The sequence below is a fragment of the Zingiber officinale genome, chromosome 1A (assembly GCF_018446385.1).
Source record: "Zingiber officinale cultivar Zhangliang chromosome 1A, Zo_v1.1, whole genome shotgun sequence".
Taxonomy (NCBI): Eukaryota; Viridiplantae; Streptophyta; class Magnoliopsida; order Zingiberales; family Zingiberaceae; genus Zingiber; species Zingiber officinale.
Window position 1 is genome coordinate 84,286,352 of NC_055987.1, and position 9,392 is coordinate 84,295,743.

General features: G+C 38.0%; 1 protein-coding gene across 1 annotated transcript; it reads left to right on the forward strand.

Moving 5' to 3' along the window:
- The first annotated feature begins 6,956 nt into the window (after positions 1–6,956).
- LOC121999496 (SPX domain-containing protein 1-like) lies at positions 6,957–8,138 on the forward strand. The gene is made up of 5 exons (XM_042554173.1): positions 6,957–6,962; positions 7,075–7,122; positions 7,680–7,700; positions 7,755–7,862; positions 7,914–8,138. The coding sequence occupies exons 1-5, from the start codon at positions 6,957–6,959 to the stop codon at positions 8,136–8,138; spliced, it is 408 nt and encodes a 135-aa protein (XP_042410107.1).
- The last annotated feature ends 1,254 nt before the right edge of the window (positions 8,139–9,392 follow it).

Below are 9,392 nucleotides of genomic sequence, written 5' to 3' on the forward strand. Positions count from 1 at the left end.
TCACAGTAAATAAAAGCAATAAATATGGAAATTGATTTTCCAACTATTATGGCCTTTTCTGTCACTGTTCTCTGTGTGCTCCAACGCTAGCTGTTGCTATCTTTAGCCACCGCCATCGGGTCCAGTCATTGCATCTATCTTGCTTCTTATTCCGCTGTGCCTCTGGTCCTTTAATAGCACCATGCCTCGCAAGGATACGATCCGTGAGAAATATAGAATTTTACATATATCGATCCTATATTTCATAAAGGAATGTACATGTATTATAGATCGAACAAAAAAGTAAAACTCTAAAACTAATATAGCTCCTGCTGTATTTAATACATACAATCATGCACACACAAAATAATGCCCTTGACATGTCCAAGGGTCCAATCACACACAACATCTATAAGTCATAATAGTTGGAGCCTGCAACCACAAAGTTAGCACATCCTACTATTATCCTACCTAATTATGTATGACATGTGCATAATCTATTTGAAAACCAAACAAACAGAGGCAACCCATAGCTCTGATACCAATTGTTGGTTGGACCTAGGAAGATCGTACCGGTTCCACTGTACAAAAATTTTGTACAAGTGTCAAACCTTTCCTAAACAACCTATTGTGTTCTTTAGAAGTTAAATTAGGAATCGCAAACAAAACTTAACATTATTGATTCCAAATTTAACTTATCTGTTCTAAATAGTTTAGATTTGGATCGCAAGCGGAACTTAACACTATTGATCCAAATCAACCTATGTTATAAATTCAATTAAATATTAATTTCCAAAATTGGCTTCCAGGACTACATGGCGAGGCACATGGGTTTCTTGGGTATGGGAGCATCCACCACCGCCTAGACAAAGTCTTTTAAGGAAAGCTAATATTTAATTTCCTTATATAACTCTAGGTTTAACCAAAAGGAATAATCGAATCACAAATTCGAAAAACAAAAAAAAACACAACTTCGAAACAAATTCGAAAAACTAGAATCTAATGTCTCCTGTGTTTGGAATTCTTACAAAGAAAAATAACTAGCATGATGCGGAAGAAAAATACTAGTTATACCTTTTCTTCGTAAGCTAATAACCTCGAGATCTTTTGCCGTATTTCTCGCCTTCTCTTGGACGTCTTATGGGTGACGATCCTCCAAGATGAACACCACCCAAAGAGTTTCTCCTCCTTCTCTAAGTTTCGGCCACCACCACCACCAAGGAGCAAAAGAGAACAAAGGGAAAAGAGAGAGAGCGAGGGTCGGCCACAATGAGGAACTCCACCAAAAGAATAAGAATTGATAATTATTGAGGCCTCCACTCCCCTTCTTTTATATTACTTGCCCAAGGCAAATAAGGAAAAACTTTTTACAAAAATTAAAATCTTCCTCTTGTTTTTCCTTTTCCCCTTTTATTTTTCCTTTTCCTTTCTCGTGATTGATTCAATCATCCAATCAATGATTTATTGGTTTATTTGATTTGGTTGGCCCCTTGCTTGGGCACCAAGCAAGAGTGGCCGACCCCTTAAAAGGAAAGAAATAACCTTGTAAAAATTTTTATATACAAAGAATAAACTCTTATAAAATTTTACAAGCTCTCTTTTGATTTCCTAATGTGGATGTTAAAAAAGGAAAGTTTTAAAAATTAAAATCATGTTTTAAAATTTAAAACTTCTCTTCTAAAATTTCCTTTTTAAAACATGGTTACAAAATTTAAAATTTAAAACTTCTCTTCCTTTTTTCTAAAACCATGAGGATGGTTAAAAAATGGAAGTTTTAAAACTTTTAAACTTTCTTTTAAACCATGTGGCCTAATTTAAATAAGGAAAGTTTTATATTTTAAAATCTCTCTTTTAAAACTTGTAGTTTTCTACAAAAAGAAGATTTTAAAAATTCAAAACACCCCTCCTAATTTGACATATCATGGTCGGCCCCTCTTTGCTTGGACACCAAGCAAAGGGCCGGCTACTTTGTGAAGGAGATTGGTCGGCCCCTTTGGCTTGGTCACCAAGCCATGGGCCGACCCCCTCTTGGACACCAAGAAGGGCTTTTATTTGGATGGACTTAAGGTTTTAATGAGGCCACGACAGGGACCTAGAGAAGAAATTAGTTTTGGCTTTCCGATAAGCTTGAGTATCCCATGTTCGTCCCGAACACACAACTCAAATTCATCAATAATAACTCATTCCACTAGAGAGTTATTATTGCACTACCACACCAATCTCAAATTACATTATGGGCTCCTTCATATCATGAGTGTGTTAGTCTCCCTGTATTTAAGATATCGAATGCCCATTAATTTAATTGAGTTACTTACAACTCACTTTAATTAATGTCTTAGACCAAGAGTAGTACCACTCAACCTTATTGTCATGTTGGACTAAGTCCACCTGCAGGGTTTAACATGACAATCCTTATGAGCTCCTCTTGGGGACATTCTCAACCTAGATTACTAGGACACAGTTTCCTTTTATAATCAACAACACACACTATAAGTAATATCATTTCCCAACTTATCGGGCTTATTGATTTATCGAGCTAAATCTCACCGTTTGATAAGTTAAAAAAAATAAATACTAAATATATATGTTTGTTATTATATTAGGATTAAGAGCACACACTTTCATAATAACTAAGGTCTAGTTCTTTTATTAAGTCAGTATAAAAAGAACTTACCTAAAATGGTCCTACTTAATATACTTAGAGTGTACTAGTGTAATTTATTAGTCAAGATAAACTAATACCTAATTACACTACAGCTATTCCAATGGTTTGTTCCTTTCCATCTTAGTCGTGAGCAACTATTTATAATTTATAAAGAACTGATAACATGATCTTCTGTGTGTGACACCACACACCATGTTATCTATAATATAAATTAATTGAACAACTACACTTAACAAATAAATGTAGACATTTGACCAATGTGATTCTTTTATTTCAAAAATAAATGTTTACAAAAGTTAGGCTTTTAGTATACACTTTAACATGAGCATGTTTTCAGAACTCAGGCTTTAGTTTGTTTCTTATTCTGGGTTATAAGTGATATAAAAGTTTTGTTAGTCGAGTTGGACTTGTATCCGAGTCTGGACTTATTATACGCAACTCTTTGTGATCCAAGTATCATGTCTAGGTATTTGGATCTAGCTGTGAATTTTTTCAACAATTCTTTTAAATTAGTCACTTCAATTTCAATTTAAAGTTTTCTTTTTCACGTCTTTTGACTTGAGTTGAGTTAGTGTTTTCTATTTGGGAGTTTAATTGTTTCTTAAAATGTTGGTTTTCTTTAAGGAGTGAGTTGTTTTGTGTTTTAGATTTTATTAATTTTTTATTTAGGTATGCAATTATTTTTAAAAATTTGCAGGTTAAGATAGAAGATACCTTGTTCAAACCATTGAAAATGAGTGCAGACTTGTGGCTTGATTCCTTTTGAACTCGTCGTCTTGTTCCGTCTCGCTTTCTGATTCCAATTCCATTGCCATCATTGCGAGGTAGTTGTGATGCTTCCGATCTCCATCATTCCAAGTCATCTTTTCTTCTTCCTACATTTCAGTGTTAACTAATTTATTCATAGGTGAGTTTAGTTTGGTTACCTTGGCATCATTTTTTTCTTCATGTAGTTCTATGAGTTTGTCCCATAGCTCCTTTGCATTTTCGTGTGGGCCAATGCGGTTCAGTTCTTCTTTTGTTAGCCTACACTGAATTGTGTTGAGTGCCTTGAAGTCAATCTGGGTATTTTTCTTCATCTCCAGATTCCAAGTTTCTGAGTCCATTGGAATTCCGGTGCTATGGTCAACTAGAGCCTTGTATCCTTTGGTGACGCTGAACCATTAGTCAAAGTCAGTCTTCAGATACACCTCCATCTATTTCTTCCAATATGGGAAATCATCACCGTTAAAGAGGGGAGGACGTACAGTACTGTATCCCTTGTTTTGGGTCATGAACCTTGTACAAAAAAGAGGAAAAAGAAAAGAAGTCCCAAGACTAGGCTCTTGGATTAGCAGCGTGGGAGAAAAATAAGGGTATTAAGACTTAATTGGTGTTGCACCAAATTAGAGTAGTTTGCAATGAAATATTTATCCAAAGAGGTAATTATACCAGTTTAGATTTTATCGAGAAAGCTCAAAAAAACTAAAATACAAGTATTAAAAGCAAGTAAAAAAATCAACCCCTTACCTAATTGGTGGTTGCACTAATTTAGAGTAGTACCTATTCTGATACCACTTGTAGGATCAAAAAGACGCTAGGGGTGAATAGTGTTCATCGATAAAAATTGTGAGTAAATTAAAAACAAGTACGTAGCGGAAGAATAAAAAAATAATGCTAACAAACCAAATTTTACTTGGTTCAGAGCCTTCAACGACTTCTACTCCAAGCCCCGTACATGTCGAGTGCTTTCGTTGGGCAATTACTATCAGTTCACAAAAAGTGTTATGAGAGTTGAGTATAAGAACTAGAAATAAAAGTTACCGACAAATAGAAAGAAAACAAAAAGTAGTCTCTCATTCCATGAACTTCAGAGCAATCTTTCGGTGTTGTCGAAGCCTCTTCGGAATAGCACGCAAGAGAGAAACTTATAGTAGTTATTGTTCTGAAGCTCCTGGTCGAAGGCCTTTAAATAGGATCATTTCAGGTGCCTGAACCACGTGGCTCGGTCAGTCGACACGCTCCACATCAGCTTGTGGATGAGTTTTCGGGTTCGGGCGCTTGGACCGACTGCCCGGGTGCCCACAGCACTTGCCCAGGTGAGCCTGGTCCAAGCGCCTGGACCATCTCTGGGCGCCCAGACTCTCCTTTTCTTTAGCAATTTCTTCCCTGCAAAAAGTGTTGGATCGAAAGCGCTAGAGGGGGGTGAATAGCGCTCGTGGCTATTTCGTACGTTTCGAAATCGTAAATCGTTCGAGTAATTAAATGCAGCGGAATAATGAAAAGAAAGTAAAGCAACACAGAAGGACACGAGGAGTTACTTGGTTTGGAGCCTGTGGCGACTCCTACTCCAAGGCCCGCGATCGTTGATCGCTTCCGGTGGGCAACAACTATAAGCTCGAAAGTTGATATTACAAACAATGTACAATGTAAAAGCAGTAAACAACTTTATACCGAAAATGAAATACTAAAAGTTGAAGCTCTGGGTCGTCGGGATCTCGTTGCAGCACTTCGGGATCATCTCATAAGCAGCTTGTAGCACAAATATCTCTTGGAAGAAGTTATATTGAGCTGTTGTTCGAAGTCCCCTTATAAACAGTGTTGGAGGTGCCTCCAAGCCTGTCCGAGGCGCCTCTAGGCCGCCGAGTCGCACGGGTAGATCAGTGCAAACCTGGTCGCGCCTCATCCCTCTGAAGGTGCCTCCAAGCTACTCCAAGGCGCCTCCAACGCCTGGTCCAAGGCGCCTCAAGCTTCCTCCAAGGCGCCTCCAGCCACTACAAGAAATTTTAGATTTAACCACACCTAATAGACAACAGTTTTTCGAGAAACTGTTGTCTTTTTGCCATTTAACAACGGTTTTATTGAAAACCGTTGTTGTTCACCATAATTTTTTTTAAATGACAACGGTTTTTAAAAAACTATTGTCTAATGTATGTCAAAGACAACGATTTTTAAAAAACTGTTGTCTAATGTATGTCAAAGAAAACGGTTTTAAAAAATTGTTGTCTTTTAGCGTTGCTTACATGATAATATACAACAGTTTTATTAAACTGTTGTCTATTGAATGTAGTTGAATCCCAAAAAAATAATAGTTTTTTTTAACTTTACGAAAAAAAAACTCACGAACAGAGAGTTTTTTTGTTCACGTGCGGCTAGGTCACCACTGTCGATTCCCCTTTCCCCTCCTTCCCAACCCGACGCCGATCCTCGCCGCCTATCGACTTCTTCTCCCTGCATACATAACCACCAGCCAAGAGTTACTCAATGCCGGCTGAAGCCTCATTGAGTCGTGCCTTGCTCCGATCAACGCCGACTTTGATTGACATGTCCACTACAACAAATATAATTTTTCGCAGCGCATCATCAACGACGTGCGATTAGAGCACGCTATTAATAATAGTTTTTATGGCGCACCCAATTATATGCGCTGCGGATAATATAATATTTATACAAACGACAACGTGCAAAAATAATATGTTATCAATAAATTTTTCTACGGTTTACAGAGTGCGCTGTTAAAATTTAATATTAACCGCGTGTGAAATACACTATTAATACTTATTATACAATATAAATGATGGTGTGAAAAACATATGTCGTCAATAAATATTATAAAATATTAACAATGTACTTGTGGGTTGTTAATAATTTTTAAAAATTTAAGAATTTTTAAATCCCTAAACTGCCGCATCTAATTATGTCTGCCAAAACATCTGTTTGTCAAAACCCTTCGTCAAATTTTTTCCGCCCAAACATTTCGCCGAACCAACAAAACCCTTGGCAAACTTAAACTCCCTCACCGAAATCTATCTACCGTCGAACCAAAACCCTCTTCGATCCCTAAACTCCGTCCACCGAAATCTTTCTACCGCCGAACCAAAACCTTCGATCGTCAAGCAGTAGATCCCAACGCTGAGGTGATCGACCAGTCTCTTCGCTTCCTTCGCCCGGCGCTTAGGAGACCTCTCTCACTGGTGCGACTACCTCCCGTATGATTCTGCGGCTACCACTGGTAACGTCTAGTATACTGTTGTGACCCTTCTCTAAATCCCTAATCTTCTTCTCTTTCTTCCTCCCGTATGCTGTTGCGACTGCCAGTGGTGTTGTCTGCCAGTTTGATTGTGTCGCGCGGCCGCTACAGCTGCCTTGCCTAGAAGAATCACAAATCCCGCTCGTCGCTATAGGGTTTTTGATCTCACTATCTGAGAAGTCGCCAAGGAACCTAAGCGTGTGTAATCGCCAGTCCATTTTTTTCATTTTGCCCCATTTTGGTGCTTTTTTTCCTCCATATTTACAGGTTGGCTAGATTTCTCAGATTCATTGGTCTAGCATAATGGCGGCAAGTAGAGTTTCTATTTTTTTTTATTCTTTGTAATAATAGTTGCGGTTGTTTATGATAATATCTCCCTCTTTTTTTTTATCTTATCCTCTGGTTATTATTGTCTGTTCAGAATGCGAGATTACTTACAGATGAAGCTACCGAGGAGAAAGGAGATCGTGTGAGAATGCTATATATTTGATTTAATTAGTAGAAAAAAATTAGTTAAACTAACACTAGTCTCAATTTATGTGATCGAGCTTACTCTACAGTTCTGATATGTTTTTTTTAATGTTTTCCTATATGCTTAGGAATCTCAGATTGAGTTTGATTATAGGTTCTATCAAATTTTAGATTTTTTTGCATTTTAAATTTAGTAAAATTAGCATCTTTTGTCTTATTTCCTCAGTCAATAATTACATGGTTTATTGTTATTGTAGTAATAACTCTGCATATTTTAGTGGAACTATGTTGATGAGGATGGAAACCTTTTTCCGAATAGCTCCTGCAACCAAGCGTGTGATGTTAAGTTTTTTGGCATTATCATTACTAGATGAGCATATTAAACCTCAGGACAACGTCAAATCTATTTACTTTTTACTCATTAATTGATAGAAGTTGGAAGCATGATTACTTGTTCGAGACTAGAGAAGATCAATTCTCTGTATGTGTAAATTCATATAATCTTTTTAACAAAACTATTCTTTTGTTGATGGCTTAACTTTTGATGTTATGCAGGAATCATTTGTTGGTGCTATGGCAATTGCGAATCTAGTCAAGACAACTTTTAAATTTGAGAATGTCCTAATGTAGGGTGATCTTGTCGGAAAGCTGAGAGGACGGACCTGTCGGCTAGTGAAAATACTGAAGAAGTATGACAAGAGAACAGGAGCACTTATCAGACAGCCCTTCATCGAAAAGGTGCTGCAGTAGCCATTCTTTACAACTGATCTCCTATGCAAACTCGTGAAGGAGTGTGTGGCTATGCTCGACCACCTCTTCCCCAGCAACAACCTGTCAATTTCAGCAGAATGCGACGGACAAAATGGAGTGCCAAAGCCGGCACAATCAGGTGGGAGGGTTCTGGAGTTGGAGGAGATTAAATATATGCAGAGCTTATACATGAAGAGCACTGTAGCAGCGCTGCGGTCCTTGAAACAGATTAGGAGCAAAAGTTCAACAGTCAAAACAGATTAGGAAATCTCGTGTTATATTATTCTACCTTTGTTTTAATAGTGTTATCATTTTGTTGGTTGCTTATGAAATTTTGTTGGTTGCTTATGAAATTTCTTCAGAATGTTATAGATATTATTTTTGAATGTTAGAAAATTGTATATTAAATTTTATTTTGAAATTTAGTATTTTGAATGATTTATAATATTGGAAAATTGTGTATTAAATTTTTTTATTTTTTATCTAAAAAAGACAACGGTTTTTCACTGTTGTCGTAGATAGTTTAAAACTGTTGTTGAAGACCCTGTTATTAACTGTAGACGCTCAAAGACAATGGTGAAAAACTGTTGTCTTTGAAGGAAAAGACAACGGTTTTTCATCGTTGTAAAACTGTTGTCTTTGCCTTCAAAGACAACGGTTAAAAACTGTTGTCTTTGGGTACCCCTTTTAACAACACGGCCTTTAACAACAGTCCGAAAGAGACTACGACAACGGTGAAAAACCGTTGTTGTTAAGCTTTTTTCTTGTAGTGAGCTCCTTTGGACAGCTGGCTTCGGCTAACACCCGAGGCGCCTCCAAGCCCCATGGAGGCATCTCGGACACTGTTCATCCGAGGTCCGAGTTGCTCCTTTGTTCCTGCAAATTGTGTTAGTCCCAAACACAAACCCTGCAAAACAAAGTCAGCACAGAAATAATATGATAGATAAACTTGACAGTCGTCGGACTGTCCGGGTCTGACTTCGGATTTCCAACCGGAAACCCTAGGTCGACCCGACGCCTACTGTTCCCTCTACGGGGAACGCATCCTCACCTACTCCACTCAAGAGTTTACCTGTTGCCAGTGCGATCCTCCAGATCGACTGGACTTTTGCTCAGCGTTCGAAGTTTCCGGACTTTCTGCTGGACTTCCGCTTCCCGGCTGATCCAGTCTTTCATCTGGTTCGCGACACCAGGACTTTCCACCTAGGGTTACCCCCCTAGGACTTTTGCCTGAAGCTCTCGACCCGCCAAGACTTTCTGCATAGGGTTACCACCCCCTATAACCTAGGGTTACCACCCCCTAGGATTTTCCACCTGCCTAACCGCAGCTAGGAGTTTCCTGAAACACTCAATCAAGTGCATTAGATCACAAAACAACTTAACTTTGAATTCTTTTGCCATTATCAAAACAATGGTCGATCGTCGGATGCTTCTCGCACCAACAATCTCCCCCTTTTTTATTATGACAACTAAAATTCAAAACTAAGTAAAATAGATACATAAAGTTTAAGTGAGCAA